Source organism: Manis pentadactyla, chromosome 1, assembly GCF_030020395.1.
Source record: "Manis pentadactyla isolate mManPen7 chromosome 1, mManPen7.hap1, whole genome shotgun sequence".
NCBI classification, from domain to species: Eukaryota; Metazoa; Chordata; class Mammalia; order Pholidota; family Manidae; genus Manis; species Manis pentadactyla.
Window position 1 is genome coordinate 232,652,482 of NC_080019.1, and position 19,046 is coordinate 232,671,527.

A 19,046-nucleotide genomic window follows, 5' to 3' on the forward strand; every position below is an offset into this window, starting at 1 on the left:
CAGCAGACGCTGGTAGGAGGGCTGGATACGGACACAAAAGGCAGAATGCCAGCCATGTCACGGTGGAGCACATGGGAAATGAGGTGGGATCTGCCCTCCCCAGGACCGAGCTGTGTCCCAGCCCTAAGGGACCCTCAAGCTCTGTCGAGCGCAGGCCCAGGGAAAGCAGCAAGCTGCCCCAGGTCCATAAGCTTAGCAATGTGCCAGCCGGAGTTAGAACCTGGACGTCAGACTCCCAGGCAGGACCCGCCCTCTCTAGCCCTGCGGCCTTCCAGTCCAGCCACATCATGCCCAAACCACCGAAAAAGAAAAAGGGAAACCAAACTCAGAAAACCTAGATCCAGATGATAGAAGACAAATTCTTGGGAGGAGGTGGGATATCCAAATCAATCTTCAAAAAATATACAATATTGAACAAACATGAACAGTCACTGGGTTGGGGTGGGGTCTTCCACCTAGTTCTTCCACTGCTAGCTTCCGAATCGCGGGCCCAGTTCTGCAAATGCAATCTGAGGACCGAACACTAGCCATGGACCCCCCGTGAGGACTGAATTAAGAACCTCGTCATGCAGTCGCTTATTCAACAAACACGCACAAGCCGACAAGGACAAGCCATCGTTCCTGGCCGCGGGAAGATGGCCCTGGCCAGAGGAGATGAGAAAGCAAGGAACAGCCCCGCAGGTACCAGTAATGAACAGCAGGTCAGTGGGTGCTCTAAGAGGAGGAGGTCAGTGTAACAGATACAAAAGCTCGCGGCAAATCCTGTAAGCTCTAAGGAAAATCGCAGGTGTTTGGAAGGCCATTGCCCACCCTGGGCTTGCCAAACTTCTCCCTTCCACTCCCCCACTTCCCCTCACATTTCCCCCATGCCTCCGTCATGCCATCCTCTCATTGCCTCTAGCTGGGCTTCCCACAGAGCAGCCCAGAGGTAAACGTGGAACCATCTAAAGTGGCTGTTAGCAAAAGGAAGAGGCAAATGCGAACATAGCTAAGACTACAGGCATGATGGTCGGATGGTCCTGAGTTCAGAACCAAAGCCACCACCTACAAGCTATGTGACCTTGGATAAGTCACATCACCTCCCTGAATGTAAGTGTCCTAATCTGGAAAATGGGGCCGTCAGAGTACCAATCTCATGGGATGCTGAGAAGGGGGAATGAAATTTATACAGGGAGCTTATCATTGAGTCTGGCTGAGAAGCGTCAAGGCTCACCATCTATCAGGGTGATTGGGGAAAACACAGCCTCAGTCTCGAAGGTCAGTGTTGTACCTCCCAGAATAAAGCTACACTAGCCTGTGCTTTACCCCATAACATTTAGAACACTGTTTTATCCTTAACACATTTATTAGGTTGTGAAATCAACTTAATTGTCACAGTCAGCCTTCTAAAATGAGCAAAAGAGAGTAGAACAGAATCCAGTTGAATAGAATTTTCCAGATTGCACTGCAGAGAATAAGGCTAAGTAATGTTTCATGAAACCAGTGTTTGACATGTGAAGTCGTGTGCACTGGGATGCACTGAACCATGTGTTCTTACTGTGGGCCAGAGTCAAAAAAAAGTTTGAAAGCCACTGACTTGGGAAAAAATGCAGTTTTGTGCCCAACAGGCCCCTGGGGAGCAACTCTTGTACCGGGGAGATTAGGAGCAGCCTTTTATGGGAAGCAGATGGTGTCTTTCATATTGATGTTCACCAAACAACTTTCTGTTAAAGCGCTGGTAACCACAGGTCCCAGTAACCTATTTGGTAAGAAGAAAGCCATCGGTGACAGGTCAACAAATTTTTCTCCATCTTACAAATTGAAAAATGGCCGCTTCAACTCCACTGAGGGATTTCTAAATGAACAGCTTCCACAGTCAGATGTGCTCCTGGGTAGCTCCTGACTTAAAAGATAAAATGCCTGACTTGTTCCAAAGCCCCCATGCCTACTGCAGAGAAAGTCCGCACCCACACCCTGCCTACTGCACCGTGAGGCTGCACCCAGTGCCACCTTCAGGCCGGGTTCAGGGGCTGAACAGCCAGAGCCTGTGGCCCAGGTCAGCGCAGACTTCCTGCACACAGATACTTACGCAGAGCACAGAGGGAAGTTATGCATGTTTCCTCTCAGCAGGAAAGAGAGCAAATGACTGGGTCTTTTTTTTGGGGAAACCAGAAGTCTTCCCAGAGGTGGGATACATAGAGCACTTCTCCGAGCATGCTATCTGGACCACCAACATCAGAGTTACTTCAGACATTTGTTAACATGCAAATCCCCAGGGCTAAACTGAGTCCAAATCTCTTGGGGCAGAACCCTGGAAGAATGCATTTTAACAGCTCCCCCAGTGATATTTCTGCATGCTAAAGTCTGACACCCCCTGGAGCCCTTAGCAGCCAGACAAGGACAATGGGGTCAGTGGTATAGACGGCCACAGTGGCATCAGCTGAGGCACGGAGGCGTGACACAGCCCGATGTGCGGGGGAATGTGAGCAGTGTGCTGTCACTGAGGCTTTCGGGGTGAGCATGTGAAAGGCGGCCACAGCAGCAAAGGGACCTGGGTAACCAACACAGCCCTACACCTCACTGAGTATTCTCTGAGAGTTTGCTCAAGTAGGAAGGGTGGGCGTGAGGGAAGAAAACAATTCCAGCATTTGGTCAAAACCAATATGTCTTGGAAGTCTGCTTAAACAGCGAAAGATTTTCCCAAACAATGATATTATACCACAAATGAAGCATTTCATTTGAACCTCCACTGTAGAAAAGGAGAAGGCTGAGCCTCAGGTTTCCAGATGGGTTTATCAGCTCTGAATAAACACTTGACGAATTCTGGTCTCCTGTTGGCTTCACTTACGGAGACCATGTGCCAAAGGAGAATACTCCCCGATAACATACTGGGACAAAATATTTTGGCTCAAAAAGAGAAACATCAGGGTAACATTTTCTCTAGGTGTAATTCAGGCTTAAGTTCAGATTAATCTGAGGAAAGTCTGCAAAAGTGTTTTTGCATGGTGAGTCCAGCAGGGCAGCTTTGAAAGGCATGGGACAGGGGGCAGAGGGACATGGGACTTGAGGCTGCCTCTCTCAGTCCTCCAGGAAGCCAGCTGTGGGACAGGGAGTCTCCTTCCTTTCGTGGCCTCAGTGCCCTGATCACACATGGGCCTGGGGCTGGGAGAGAAAATGCCAGAGCTCCAGGCCTGGCCCGTTCCTGGTTCACAGTAACAGCTGGGGCTTGCAACGGACCCTGAGCACCCACAGCTGCAAGGGGTGGTTCCTGAGACCTGCTGCAGCCCGGAGGGGCTCTCATTACCTTCGGAGTAGTCAGGCTCAGCAAGAAGGCAGAGTGGGCATAAGACTCTGGGCACTGCGGGGCCACGCAGCAAATGCCAGGTGTGCTGTGACATGGAGTGCTGCATAGAGCAAAAATCACCCAGAAAGCCTCGCATCCTCCATAGAGTAATGTCCCCGGGGGAAAGCTGGGCTTGAGACTCCTCTGAAACCTCAAAATACAGTACTCTGCTGGACCTGATTCTGGGGAAATGGGGGCTGGAGCTCAATGCCTTTTGGCAGAAGTACCCCCAACTAAATCCATATAATTTAATCCCTACTTCCCAGCCAGCTGCTCCCCCTCATCTCAGGGGCTATGTTTGGTGCAGGCACTCAGCATATCTGTGGGCCAGGCCTGGAGAAGGGAGCAGACAATTGCACCTGCGGGACAATAATGCAAATGCAAATAACCCCTGAAAGGTTTCCTCCTATGCAAAGGTGCTGGAAACAGCCAGTGGAAGGTGCGGCCACGGGGTTACCCAGGACCGGGTAGCGCTGCTCTGTGGTTGCGGCAGGTACATGCAGCACATGCAGCAGCAGCTCGCCCCTGCCTGCAATGCACAGGCTCAGAAACCCAACCCCAGAAAGGGAAACAATAGACAAACAAGTGTGAAATGAAAGGAAGCTGCACTGAGGTGAAATCCTGCTCAGCAGACACCGTGCAGCATCTTGAGGCAGGCATGGCCTCAGAGAAGGTGAAAGGGACAGAAATTAAAATTCGCACTTCTCCCTGATGTCACCGGGAATGTGGCGCTCAAGCACTTCGTGGAATTAGCCGCAGCAGCTTCCTAATTGCCGTTGCCGAGTTGCCTCCCCCAGGTTGATGGTGGCGGCGGCGGCCCCATCAGTCTCGCTTGGTGCTCCGCGTGCACCCGCCCGGCACTGCGGGGCTCCCACGGCGGCTGCTTTGCTTGGCACTGTGGAGGTGCCAGGACCCCTCAGCGCAGCTCGTCCAGCTCATCTTTTCAGGATGCTGCTGGGATACTCCCCAGGGCCGAAGGCTGGGAGAACTGAGGACCAGCAGGCTTGGAGGTCTGGCAGCCTCTGCCGGCACCGAAAGGGTGGTGCGCCGGGGACCCACCTGCGGGGCTTCAGAGACGGCTTACTGTAGCCGGGAGGCAGTCCCCCACTTTTTTTGGCACCCACGCCCGCCACTGGGGGCTCCTAATCCCCTGCATTGCAGAGTAAGTGGGAAAAGGATGTGAAGGCCCTAGTCCTTGACCTGTGCTCAGCCGTCCTTATCCCTGTCCCCGACGTGTGAGCGCCCGGAAGAGCCTCTTCTCACTACCTCCTTTGTTTCTCGTGTGCTCAGGCATCCCACAAACAACTCCTGGAGACCACCCCAAAGACAGCTCGGCACTTAGTGGCAAAGGGACCCTCTCCCATCAGGAAGAGCAAGCACGCTCCCGGGGAACTGAAGGTCCGCTTCCTCCTTGACGCCCTAGGCAACAGAGCTAGGGGGCACTCCTGGCACTGCAGATCCCCAGAAGTGCCAGGGGCACAGACAGATCTGCCACACTCATTCCACACAAAATAAAACTGACCCTAGTGGGTCCCAGAGCTGTGGCCTACCAGCTAGCTGTCAGTCAGGCAAAACAAATCCAGTGGCCGCCCCAAGGGGTAACAAACAAGCACCAATGAACATCCAGGAAAGACAAAGAATAGGGATGTCAAAAAATCGAGCAGCTGAAATTCCCTGGGCACTTCCCAGGCACCCAGTTCAGAGCAAAGGCTGTTAACATACAGGCAGTGCTAATCCCCACCACGACCCCACTTTACAGATGAGGCACCTGAGGCCCGGAAGTGAAACTAAAAAGGCAGGCTGGACTTTGAAGCCAGATCTGTCCTGCACCAGGGCCCCAGGGTCCACGCGGACTCTTGCAAGCGATCATCCTTCACCGTAATGGGAAACACTCAAAGGGAAATTCAACCAAATTCAATGGGATTCTCAGAAAGGCTCCTTAAAAGTCAGACCTTTGAGGAAAGAGGCTGGCTGACCCTCAAAGGAAATCAAAGACAAGCACCATCATTTTATTGTAATAAAAGGGAAAAATACAGGAAGCTGAGGGCTTCTCCAAATTCCAGTTTTTGCCCCTTCGTATGAAATTAAAATTCTGTATTATGAAAGCAGGTGACAAGACACCCACACAGGACTAAGAGTCGCACTGGGAGGGACTAAGGGCGAGGAAGATGCTTCCACCAACCATCCCGATGAGCCCCCCGGATGACGACGACAGCCCAGGGACGTGCTCGCCTGGGAAATACCCGGATGCCCGGCCCAGGGCCCTGAGCAGGTTCCAGAGACCCAGGCCCCGGCCTGCCTTTGCCACTTGCAGCTGAGGATTCCTGGGCCAGGTGACAATTTCAGTCTTGGTTCTGCCTAAGGCGGAGATGAGGACAGAACTGACCCCAGGAGTGGCCGTGGGACATTAAACGAAACACCACACAAAGCACATAGCACAACATAGAAATAAAGTGCAAGGAGCCTCTGGGGGTCCAGTGGTCAGCTTTAGTGCAGGGCTCCAGATAAGGCCTCCGGGTGGCCTGACAGTGACTCTCCCCAGGGGACAGATCGCCGTCCTCAGCAGCCCTGCACCCTGGTGCATGGAGCCGGTACTGGGGGATAGTAACAGAAGAGCAGCCCCCCTCCGGAGCACGTCCAAGGGGCCGCCGATTCCTAGGCATTTCATTTCAGCCTCCCGGCTGCACCCTGACGCCCTGTGACCACGTGACAGCTGACACTGCCGGTCCGAGGCTGCCTGGTCGGGGCCATAGGACTAGTCGGGGGCAGCGCCGGACTCAAACCTGCATGAGCCTGACTCGGATTCACACTCACACCTCTGCACAGTTCTTCCTTCCCGAGACCAACCGCCTCTCTTAAAAGTTCAAAAAAGTCAATAATCCTCTGATTTCTTTCTAAGTCTATACATTTTTCCTATCATTCACAGGGAATTTGATCTATGCAAAAAAAAAAAACTGAAAATCTTGCTGTCTAAGTAGGAATTTCACCCGTGGCTCTGCTGATTTTGAAATTCCTGTTCTCAAAAACATGTATCCTTGGCTTTTTTCAAAAGATTAGTGAGCTGTAGCCCTTTCTTGAGAGGATTACATCTCGTTTCAGGAAGCCCAGATGACTCCTGATGTTCGGGCATGCTCAGACTTGGCCACACACCCCAGCATTTTGAAGTACTTACCAGTTTATATTGACAAAGGGAAACAGCTTATGTATATTTACACACGCTCCGTGAACTGACAGTGAGTCCCTTGAAGTGTATTCTCTGTGCTGCTGTTCAAAGGCATAGTGTTCTGACAGGGCCCCGGGCCAAAACCGAGAAGAAAGAAGATTTCAAGCTTCAGCGCGACCATCCCAGAAGCTAAACAACGAGCATTCATGTCAGTGGGGCAAAAACCTATGCCCATCGAGCTGTCTGTACGCAACACGGTCATACTGTGTGAACAGCAATTGCACTGCTAAGGGGACCTGGTGGGAGGTTAAGAGTAAGGATGAACGTCGCAACTTGCGGCCAAAGACCCCCTCTTCCAGTGGAGGGCTGCCTCCCACAGCGGCTGTTCTTCTCACAGTATTTTCCTCCTCTGCCTCAACAAAGCACAACAGAAAAGGTACTGTGGACAGTGCAGGTACAAAGAGCTGAAGGCCTGCTCGGCGTCTTTCTCCCTTTGCTTTGCAAATCACAGCACGTTAGAGCAGCAAACCTGAACCCCACACCTGCCTGCCTTTCCTGCACAAGGGGCACCATTAGAATTTGGGAAAGAAAGTAAAACAAAAAAACAAAAAAAACCTCCCTGGGGATATAATAAATGCTTTGGTCTGCATGAAATGTGTGTGATGACACTGCCTGGGTCTTATGAGCCTGACCATGGGGTCAAAGCAGGTGAAATTCCATGAGTCTGTCTTGCTCTTCATCAGTAATGAAGTGGGAAACTATAAATGAGAGGGTAGCCAGAGAAGAAGGGTGTCTTGCCAATGGGTTTCAACCCCGGGCTAGTTCACTATGGATTCAATGTGACCAAAGAAATTGACAGCAAAACGTTCTTGGGGTTAAAGGGTTATACCCAACTTTATTTCCAGGTGGCAGGTCAGTCACTTAAATCCCATTCACTCAGAGCGAGTCTGCAGGCAGCAAGCCAGTCTCTGCCTCTGGGCCTCTCTGCACAGTCGTCCCACACAGCCGTCCTCTGGGCCTCTGTCCTCTGCTCTCCTGCAGCCTTGCAGCCCTGCCACCATGTTGCGCCCAGAGCACTGGGTGGAGCTCTTTATATAGAGTCAACAGCCATGTACAGCCCACAGGTGTGCAGGGAGCTAGTCAGCCAGGGCCAGGTGAGATCCTGGCCACAGAAACTCTCATTTTATCCACAGAGGGCTTCCATGGGCCACGTGTTGTCCTAAACTACTTTGTATGTGTTATACCATCTAATCCTCCCCACAGCCCTACGACACAGGTGCCCTTATTAGTTCTATATTGTCAATAAGCAAATCAAGGCCCACGGAGGTAAAACTAGTGATTGACAACTCCAAACCCATGTGCTTTCTAAAGATCCCTTTTCAGCTGTGCATGGCTCACTCTACTAGAAGCCTGGATCCTTCTAAACCAGACACGTGGCTCCCTCCTGGGAGGGAGTCAAGAGTTAGCAGCTGTCAAAAAGTTGAGAAGGAAAGGCAGGGTCGGGTTTACAGCACTGGAGGGTCTAGACTCAGGGGAGTTCCATAAGCCAACGATGCCTTTCATTCCATTTAATGCAAAACATCGAAGTCTTAGGAAAATGCATCAAGCACCAAGTGAATGACGGGGCACCTGCCATACTTAGGGATCTGAGCAAACCGACGAGGAGCGGGTTCAGCTTTTCAAGGAAAACACAAGCGGAAATGCTCCTGGTCTTGGCAGAACAGCCAAGGCCTTGCGTCCTGGCTGCTCAGGAATTCCGCAGGGTTGCTCCCCTGCTCGGCAGCTCTGCCTTCCAGGCTGAAAAGAGGTCCCAGCGTCCCCTCTGCTCCCCTGCCACCAGGACCACCCGTCAGCTCTGGTCACTCCCCCTTAGGAACCATTCTTGTCCCGAGGTGGGCACGGCCCACGCTGGAGGTGGGGGAGTCCTTGCTACCCTCGTGGGGGCCTGAGGGCCCCACAGTCAGCCCCCACTGCCAGCAGAGCCCATGTCTTCAAGCCCACCTGAGGATGGCAATGTGGGGGCATCCCCTACCCACCCTGCCAGCCCTTCTCCCTTCTCCCTCTGCTGTGCCCCACAGACCTGGCTGAGGCCCATGCGCTGGGCGATCGGCCCACACAGGTGGCATGGCTGCAGAGAAAAAACAAAGGCTGGGAGATCAAAACAAACCCCAGCTGGAGGCCCAGCCCCAGCATGTGGTATGGGGCCCCACCTCCCAAGCTGCAAGCCCTGCCTGGGAGAGGTGGGCAGGTGACAAGAGTCCCCTCCACACGGAGCCACGGGCCTCGCTGGATACGGAGTTGTGTCCTTTAGTAGGAGGGGAGCTGGGTTCACACTCCACACTCATGAAAGCCACGTTCACTTCCTTCCTCTCCAGCCCCAATCAGCGACTTGCTTGCCTGAGCTGGTGACAATCCTGGGGGCTCCAGAAGCCACCAGCACAGACTCTGGGGTTCTGTGACACTCCAGGACACAAATGGCTCTTGGGCGCTTTCCTGAACCTTCTGACCCAAGGGAAACCACCGAAGCTTCTGCACGTTTACTCTTGTTGCTCACTTGTTAATAGGCATTCACGGGTAATTGTAATGGCTTTCTACATACCCGACGACGTTTAAAAGTTATGCATCTCCAACAGCATCCCCCCTGCACTTCCAGGGTCGGTACCTACGTTTACACAAAGACAAAGAGGAGTGCCATGTGTCATGCACTCAACATCTTTAAGGAGATGAGCAGAGGACTACAGACGCCCAAAGGCCAAAACACAAGGACAGACTTACCAAGGAAGCTGAAAAGGAGATGAGCAGCGCCTGGGGTAGGGGGCCCCTCAGTGCCTCCTGCAGCTGGTGGCTCACGGCAGGCAGTCCCCACGAATGGCTGCCCCTCCCTGCCCCCCGACTGGCAGACAGACCACCTGCCTAGTGAGCTACCGCACCCCCAGGAAGCCGTGGGGAGAAGCCTAGCGTCGCCAAGGCCTGGCAGGGAGAATCTCACATGAGACGCTGCAGTGCTGTCCTGAGGGCGTCTGGATTAATGAGTGTCTGCAGCCGCCTGCTGGATGCGCTCCCACGGCAGCGGACACTGCTGGGAGCACCGCGTTCTCCTGCGACTTAGGATCTCACGCCGAGCAGTAGGGCGGTTATGGCCGGGCCCCAGGCCGACCTAGTGCCGACAGAGCAGGGGAGCCGGGGATCGGGGACGGGAAGACCCTGAGGCGCTTCTGCAAGTCCTGGTGCCTCGTGCGGGGGTTCCTCGGGGCATCTCGCAATCCTTGGGGAGAAGGGGATGTGCCGGCTCTCAGCCTCCTCCTGCCTGAAGGACAAGAGCCTGGCCAGGCGCCAGGTGGAATGGCCTTCCCGGTGCCAGTGCCCATCCACGCACTTGCTCACTGACTGGGCCCACGTGCATGCCGGAGCCAGGCCCCACGGGTGCTCACTGAGGGCATCTGAGGAGCTCGCACGTGTCTCCTGCAACCAGGAATGACCTCAGAAACTCCCGCCGAGCAGCTGTTCTGCGCCGGGCACAATGCTCAGTGCCTGCATATCTTACCTCACGTAATCCCCATCACAGCCTATGAAGTGGGAGGCATGGGTCTCCCTCACATCTGAGGGCACAGGTTCAGAAATGTTAAACTACAAGGTGACCCAGCCAGGAAACGGCAGACCTGGGACCCAAATCCAAGCCTGTCTGACTCCACACTGTGTCCTTCCAGCTGTTACCCCCAGGCTTTAATTGTTGCTGAAGCAATTTCCCAGATGTTATCTCACCTAATCCTCCCAAACACTGAGTTGGGGAAATGCAGGTATGATTCACACGGTTCTCAGACAGGAACTGAGGGCAGGAAAGGTCATACAAAAACAAGGAAATACAGCACTGCGGCCAGGTGAGCAGACTCTGGAAACCTAGTTCAGTCACCTTGGGAGGCGGTTTAATGTCCGCGATCCTCAACTTCCAAATCTGTGAATGGGCAAATGGCTGCCCCTGAGTATTAGATGTTGGGAGAATTTAATGGGATGATATGTAAAGTACGTATCATAGTAACTAGTCTGTGAACGCTGCCTGATTGCACCATTAGGTTGAGCAATGTGCCCAAGGCCGCCAGGAATGCCACAGCAAAGATGAGGAGGCAGAGGCCAGCCCCTAGGCCCGGGACCTTTCCTTAAACCCCATCACATCTCCAGAGATGAGTGGCTCTGGAAATGAGCCAAGCACTCCACCTATTATGATAATGAGCAAAGGAGGTCTCCCAGACTGACCGTGGCCAGAATGTTAAACGAGGCTGAGAGGACAAGTGACCCAGCAGGGCAAAGAGGCGGCCAAAGTGATGACGGGCTGTCTGGAAGGGACCTGACCCAGGCCCAGCGGGCCCTCGGCTTGCATAATGCTCTATGGTCATCATCTTGAAATTCTTCATAATTTTTAACAAAGGGTCCCCTATTTTCCTTACATGCTGCACCCTGCTAAATGCAGGTTATATAGCTGGTCCTGCAAATTATATAGCTGTTCCTGTTTTCAGCAGATCCTCAGCTTTCCTATGCCTACAAAGTCTCAGATGCCACACAAATCCGTGTTTGTGGACTGGGTTACTTGGTCCAGTCCTCGCACCCTGGTTTGCTCCCTCAAGCCGGTCTGTCTAGCAGCCAAAAAGGGCGAGAACAGTCTCCCAGTCAGCAGGCAGCATCTGGCACATTCTGTGATGAGCAGCGACCATTTTTATTGGCACACCACGCATGCCTGCACAGACTTAATAAGTATAATGGTAATAACATGTGCATACCCCAAATGGTGAGTGGCAGGTGCTGTACCCAAAAGGGGTGACCCAAAGTCTGTCCTGGGGACCTACAGTCATTCACGGTCCTTCCCACCTTGCCTCTCCAGATCACATACGTGGGCAATGGCTCCTTGAACTTAGGGAGGATACTGGTATTCACAACATCTGCAAGATAAATACTCTGGAGTGCACAAAATAAAGAAATAGCCATCCATTTCTTGTCAAGAGATAATACTCTCTAAGATGGCCTTGAAATGCTCATGAATAGTCAGACTTCCGAGATGTTTATTTTCTTAATCTTAATTTGGGGTGATGGAGAAGCTATGTAACATAGAAATTTGATACACCTTCCAAATTTAATGTCTAATTTAAACAGCTTTGAAATCAGCACCCAAGGAGTGTTGTTCAAAGCTAGTGGTAATTGAAATGTTTACCATTTTTTGAAAACATACTGGACCCTTTTCAAAGTTGTGTTTGTCAAATAACTTTCCTGTGAAAAGCAGATGTGCTGGCTACACACGTAGAAATCCCCTACAAAACACCAGCTATGCAGATGCCTAATCCACCCAGGGTGGGCTGTGGCCCAGGCAGAGAACTGTGTCGCAGAGGGGTCACTGAGGCCCCCTTTACATTTCAGGAACAACCACCTCAGTCTGCTGGTCCCCAGTGCTCAGGAGAATCAAAGGATAGCGATCACCCTCCTCTTCCTCTGCATGGTTTTTCTCCTTGAAGGAGATCACTTTTGTTTAGTGGACCAAAGAGGACTGATAAAGATCCTGTCAGTGTTGCCAGCAGCCTGACATGAGGAACTTTCCCTCCCACTAAACAACACACAGAAGAGTCACTGTAGCCCCTCAAGATGAAACGTAAGCCATTATGTCTCTATTATGAAAATTACATTAATAGGGGGGAGGACCTCATAAGGTAATTCATAGACTGGCATTTACAACATCTATTTCATTTTTGTCCAGTCTCATCCACGGCAAATCTCTAAGTCAAACCAAACCCAGGAAACACACAATCTTCTAAGCGTCTCTCTCTCGGGAAGACATTGTGGGTCTCAACTCAGGAGGCTATCTCAACAAGCACTGTGACTGCAAAAAACGGGGGGCCCCCTGAAATACACGCCACTCACTGGTGACAGAGGATGTATCATGGATAAAGAAAAAGCCCATTTGTTGGCATTTATGATGATAAATCTGCATTGATGGCAGGCCTGAAACAAAGTCCCCCTATGAGAATAAATGCTTCTTTAAGTAAGGCGAGCACACCAAGTCACTGATTGATCAGTGTAAGTGGGGGCACTAAGCACCAAGTGGGGATCAATCAAAGACTGAAAGGGCTAAAATCCTAAATCTGCACTTCTGTGTATATGCGCTTCAAACTGCAGGATGATTGCATGCCTGGCAGGGCTACACGTGCTTAGGGTAATGGTTTCACATTTCTTTTACTTTTGTTCATCCTGACACATGGCTATGTCTTCATTACAAAATGGAAACATTAATTGTGCTTGCCAGTGCCCATCAGATTTCATGGTTATTAGGTGGTTTGGTACTCATGTGTTTGCCTAAACATACACAGGTACTAGAGTAAATAAGATAAAATCAAATAGAAGACAAAACCAATATATGATCACTATAGTAATTGCTCAAAACTAATAACCACATTGGAATAAAAATCTGAAGTTTTCCTCCAAAAAGAAAACTATGACTTTAATTGCATTTCCCTTCGTTTTGACTAGCATCTGTAAATCTGAACACAGGCTGCAGCAGTTTCTAATGAGACAGAAAGCAAAGAACAAGTGTATCTGCCAGAAAATAAATTTTGAGCAAAAGGAGAAAGAAGAAAAAAGAAATGAACAAAAGAAGCTCAGACAAAAACTTAGCAAAGCCACACAAAAGGAACTTATCTAGTCAGCAAGTGACCGTGTACAAGTTTGCAAATGCAATGAAATATATGTGTGGGTAAGATGCATGAACTGAATTCCAACTGGTTTACCCTGCTCTGCTAATGTCCTGGTGATTGGGCTAATGAGATCAATAAACTGCCCTGAAAGACTGAAAACTGTCATTTATGAGATTCCAAGACTTTTAAAAATAATCTTCTGGGGAAAACTCCAGTACTGAAGTGATACCATGAATTAAAGCATTGGCAGAATAGGCTGAATGAATGCATTAATCTTGCAAGATGACAAATAAGTGTGTTTATTCAACAAAAATGTTGAGCGCATTAGCTAGCACCTCCCTTGCAGAAGCCATCTGTAGAGTCCAGCTTCCTAAAGGCAGCAGAGCACGGCTACCCAATTCCTGATAACTGAAAACTTTAAATCATTCAAAAGTCCATCAATTTCCACATTGATGAAAAGTCATAATTATCAAAATGCCTTAAAGAAGCATCCTTTCACATTGCTGACTCTGTCCTGTGGAAAGAGACATCACGTTTCTGTACTAAAGGCACCCTCCCGATAAATAGTTGGTAGTACAGAAACCTGGTTCTGCATTTCAAGAGGTACATGTTTAGTAAGTGCTACACGAGGCATTCAAGGTAAATGTCAATCCTCTTCTGGCGTGGATGGCAGAGATACACAGCACAGGACCTGTATATCTGCTGTGCATTTATCATCACAATTCTGGGAAACATCATTGGAACCCTTCGTTCCCACGGACATGCATTCCCTGAATGCAGAACTAAAGAGAATGAAAAACCCAGCTCCTACCAAATTCTCTCTAGGGAGGAAGGAATGAGAATCAGACCTTTTCTTGTGAATGTTTGGGGTGTGCAGCCCATGAGCCTAATAGCTTAGGTTACCAGACCTACCAGAATGCTTCTCACTGAATATAGAGGGGTAAGGAAACTATGCCTCCCCAAAAGAAACCAAACAAAGCACATGCCTGGGGAAAAGAGACAGGCAGCTGAATACAGGCATGACTATGTTGGAAAGGAAAGCTAATTAAAAGTTGAAGTGAATCGAAACCCCTGCAGTATCTGCCAGCTAGGGAAGGCAGTGCACAGGCACGCAGTATCGCCCGCCATCCTAGAGCAACTGTAAAAGCTCTCGAGATTAACCACTCCAGCGTACAAGCCCCACGTTCTTCCATTCTGCACTGAGAACACAGCTTGGCTAGAACACAGATTACTGCATGTTATAGTATCAAAAATATCCTCTTTATAAGGAACTAATAAACTGCTATTTCTGTGCTCAGTAAAGACAAAAAGAAAAAAAAAAGGCAGTGAATACCTAATACATTATCTTAAGCTAAAGTAGTAAAAGCCATAGTATTACATAGAAACAACTGATGAAATATATCTCCTTTTTGACAAGGTACGTGGTTAAATGTTTTTACTGACGTTGATGAAGTCAGTGGTTATATCGCTACTTCAAATCCTATTACCTAATAAAAACCCTGCTACCAAAACGGCAGTTTTTCCAGCCTCCAAACACCTGAAAATAGGCAGTCAATTATTATTTAACTTCAGTTCACAATAATTCCTGTGTAAAGTTTTCGCCTTAGTGCAAAAAATTACTAAATTCCCATTCTAAAAATGAACATGCTACATTAATTCACAACATGAAGGGTCCATTAGAGAAGCTACAGTGGTATTCAGTACACCTTACTTAACTGAAAATCAGGTTTAAATGTCCATGCCTGAGAAGTGTAATTGCAGTCTATTATACAACATAGGATTGTCATTGTCACCTTTGAGTCCCCTTAATGCAGTGTTAATGCATTTTTCAACCAAATTTTCCAGTTCATTTTGAGAGTATGGTAATTGTTAAGGATGCAGTGCTGTGAGGGAAGGATGCAGAGTTCTGACTTAAAGGAGTAATTTCTCACGCAAATGGCCAGAAACTTGAAAATAAGCATGAGAAAGGCCACTGTTTCTCTGCTTTTCCAAATGATGTTATGCCTCCCACACTCCAAGCACATCACATCTTTTCTTATTCACAGTCTGGACTCTCTAAATCCATGTTCTCTGCTAATTTTTAAAATACAGTCATATCGTGGGGCAAGGGTCCAAGATGGCCAAAAGCTAAGTGCAAAATGCCCCCCAAGTCCTCTAGCATGCCCTGCGTAGAAGTCCTTGCCTAGTAAGCCAAAGCCAGGGGTATGTCAGGACTCCACGGCAGAGGACTGCCATCCGAATGCCAGAACAGAAACCCACCTCGGAGCCCAGCACCAGGCAACACCTCACCTTCCCCTCGCATCAGATTACTAAATGCCAGGCGACAGCAAGAAATGACAACAAAGCCATAAACAGCTGGAAATCATTATTCAATTGTCAAGCTGCAAACATGACAAAAGCAAGCGAGGCTTGTGAATTCAGTTTCATAAAGGATGTTGATGAGAAGGTAAGAGAAGCCTTGTAGCTATTTCCAATTTGCTACTATAGAGTAGCCAATAATACGGCTGATGGGGTTTTGTGCAGTGTGTGTAACTTCAGAGAAAAGGAAAATGTGAGATAGAAGATATGTAAGCACAACCAAAGAAACATTCATAGGCTCTGAAGGGATCCTTTCAAAGTTGCTACAACGAAACTACAACATGCAGATGAAAAATATTTCTTTAAAGTTATACAAAATGTTCTCTTCTTGAACAGCATAAAGAGAACACACAGGCAACGCAGTAGTCCAGAACTCTTCACAGAGAACATCTGACATACAGGCAAAACGCCAAAGCAGGGTACAGACTGGACCAGATTAAAAGAACACTAGCAGGAGAGGCAATTCCTATAAACTGAGAGGGGGATCACAGGTATGTAAATTATCATCTTCCATAAAGGCACATCACGTCGTAACCTCAAGTTTTTAACAAGTGCCTATTATGCAATGAACTCCTTCCCCAAATAACGGAGTTGAGCAAACAGTCTTTCCACAGTTTGAAAGAATATGGCTAATGGCAAATTTCAAGGCAGAATAACTTCATTCCATTGTGGTCTGATGCCTCATTATGATATTTGGATTTTATGTGACAAACTGTTTCATATAATGTCCCCAAAAATGCTGCTCTCTGAAGCAGAATGCCATAAATAAAATACGTACTCGGTTACCAGGCAGCATGCCTGACACATATGTTACATTGGCCCAAAAAGCACATTTTAAAATGCTTAAAAGTTAACTTAACAATTTAAGCTGTTTGTACCCATTTTCAAAGTATCATCCACTAAAGGCCAATTTTATTTTCTATCCTTGAGAGAATACTTGGATTAATCCTGTTGATCTGTCAATTTGAAGGGCTTTTAACAAACCCTCTCATCTCTCCTCCCTAGACTATTTTTTATCTTGGAGAGGAGGGGGAAAGACCACACATCTCACAGTGTAATTTTAAGCACAGGGCTGCCTGTTTGAATTAAAATTGATGCAGCTTCTGATAAAAGCCTAATAATCAATTCTCCATTCTCATTACTTTCCAGAATTATATGGACACAGACCAGTTTCTTAAGTTTGTGCACTAGTCTCATAGGTTATTACCGAGCCGTGCAGCTGAGCGGAAAGATAACCACATTCATTCTCCTTATCTGTAATGATGTAATGCATCCCGGCCCTGGGTCTAGATGATTGGGGAATAATGGGATTGTACAACTGCAGGGATGACAAACAATGGTGCAGCGTCTCTCTCTCTCTCTTCCTCTCGTACACTGAACCCAGCCTGTAACGCAGGCAAGGCGAAAGGCATCATAAAATAGGCACAGATTCTACCCCTTGGAAGGAGTTAGCGTCTTTTGGCCAGAAGAGCATCTGCTCTCACACGGAACAGCAACACCGACCCTAAGAGGAGAGCCGTGCAAATACACTGTTTCCAAGCTCCAGCCAGGACAGTGCCAGTGAGTATCCTGCTTTTCTTTGTGTTTAGAATCAAGTGTCATCTAAAAATAACCGGTTGGTAGAGAGAAGTCACTGCACAGTACATCGCCGAGAAACGGGAGGATCAGAGACACCTCTGATAACTGATGCTGCTCAGGGTTCACGTTTGTTTGGAAAACTAAATCTGCCTCCATTTTCTGTGCCGGAAAAAAAATCATCGCTTCCTGCTACCACAGAAACCTTACCTTTTGCAGAAGCTGGGAGCCGGAGTACTTAGCAGCAATGGATTTTATCTCCCCACCAAAAGCCGAGGCCCAGAGCTTCACCCTACAGAGAGAAAGGGCACAGGAACAAATATAACGCCCGTGCCACGGTCAGCACGCATGCACACGCACACACGGGGCTGTGGCTGAAGGAGCTGAGCGATGGAGCATCCGAGAGAGAAAGAAAGAGATAGAAAACGCGCCTTAGCAGAAAGTGCCAGCACCGAACTGCAGAGCTCAGCGCGGGAGGGGGCCCGAGGGGGGGCTCACATAGTTCAGAATGCGCAAAGTCTCCCGGGCTCTCCAAAAAGACCACTGGGTTTTATTTGAATAACTGCCTGAAGACTTGACCACCCCAAGTGGGCATCACCTGGCAAGCACTGGTCAGAAAAAGCCCACCCCTCCCCCTCCCCCAAAAAAGAAGTCAGATGGCAAGATAGCAAAGAGGGGGATAAATAAACGGCCCACGGAAGTTGGATTCGGTAAACAGGCGTCAAAGTTGGTGCTGCCACTTGAGGGGAGCCTCTCCAGGTCTCACCGCCAGCCCGAGGGAGGGGGCAGAGGGTCCCACCCCTGCCTCGCCGCCGCACGCCGCTCCGAGCAGGCAGGGGCGAGGGGCGAGGCCAAGGTCCGCGGCAGGTCCCGACGAGCCGCACCTGCGGGCGCCCAAACTTGGCCCCGCGGGTGGCGGGTGGCGGGCGGCAGGTCCCCTCCCCGGGCGCGCGGGACCCGGCACTTACACGGAGAGCGGGATCTGCTGCTCGGAGCGCACCGCGGCCCCCAGCGCTGCGTAGAGGAGCGCGGCGGCCAGGAGCGCCGGGGCCCCCCGGGGCGCGCGGCGCGGCGAGCCCGGCCCGGCCATGCTGGGCTCCCTCCGGCGCGCGGGCGGCGGCGACGGAGAGGCGGCGGAGGGCTGCGCGGGGCGGGCGGCGGGCGAGCGCGCGGGGCTCTGCTGCTGCGCCCGCCCGCTTGCTCTCGCGCGCCGGGCTCACTTGGGGAGCAGAAAAGGAGCGGGGCGGGGGCAGAGGCGGGGAGGAGGGCGGGAGGGGGCGGGGGCGCCGCGCGGGCGGGGGGAGGCGCGCCTCTCGCGGCGGCGGCCCGAGGAGCCCGGCGGGGGCGCCGCGCGGGCGGGGCTCGGGGACTCCGGCGTCCTTGGCCGCGGCGGGGCGCGCCCTGCACGGCCCGGCCCACTGCGGCCGCCGACTTCCCCGCAACTCCGCAGGCCGCCGCCGCGCCCCCGCTCTGCCCCGGGCCAGGCTAGGTCGGGGGGCCGCGACCAGCGCTGCGGCGCCGAGGGGCGACGCGCCCCGCACCCGCCGCGCGGCTTTCCAGGGAGGGGTGTCCGGGGAGGGGGCAGAAGTCTGGGGACGGAGCCGGGCTGGGGGCGGCGGGTGGGTCCGGCGAGGGCTCCGCTGCGCGGCTGCCTGCACCGCTCCCCGGGCCACGGCTGCCGCGGCGGCGCGGACGCACGAGCGCGGGGCTCCCGGGCCGGCTGCGGAGCTGCTGCCGCCCCGGCGGGGCCCCAGCCGGCTCCGCGCGACTGCAGGAGTGGCGGCGGCCGCGGGGCCAGGGCGGGAGGGGAGGCGACGGCGGCGCCGCGCCCACCCTGCCGGGCGGACTCCGTGGGTTTCGGGTATGGAAGGTTCCTCTGGGCTCGGGAGGTGCCCCGCTGCCCGCCCCGACCCGCACCCACTGCAGAAAGCTACCGAGCGCGGCGGCGGCGCGTCCG

General features: G+C 51.3%; 1 protein-coding gene across 1 annotated transcript in view; it reads right to left on the bottom strand.

Moving 5' to 3' along the window:
* The window catches only part of CACNA2D3 (calcium voltage-gated channel auxiliary subunit alpha2delta 3), a 717,352-nt gene extending 699,096 nt beyond the window's left edge, over positions 1-18,256 (bottom strand). Inside the window, exons 1-2 of the mRNA XM_036878109.2 lie at positions 18,058-18,256; positions 17,300-17,381 (exon numbers count right to left, since the gene is read on the bottom strand). Coding sequence (XP_036734004.2) covers positions 17,300-17,381; positions 18,058-18,179 — 204 coding nt within the window. The 5' untranslated portion in view covers positions 18,180-18,256. The remainder of the gene's footprint in view (positions 1-17,299; positions 17,382-18,057) is intronic.
* Between the last annotated feature and the right edge of the window lie 790 nt (positions 18,257-19,046).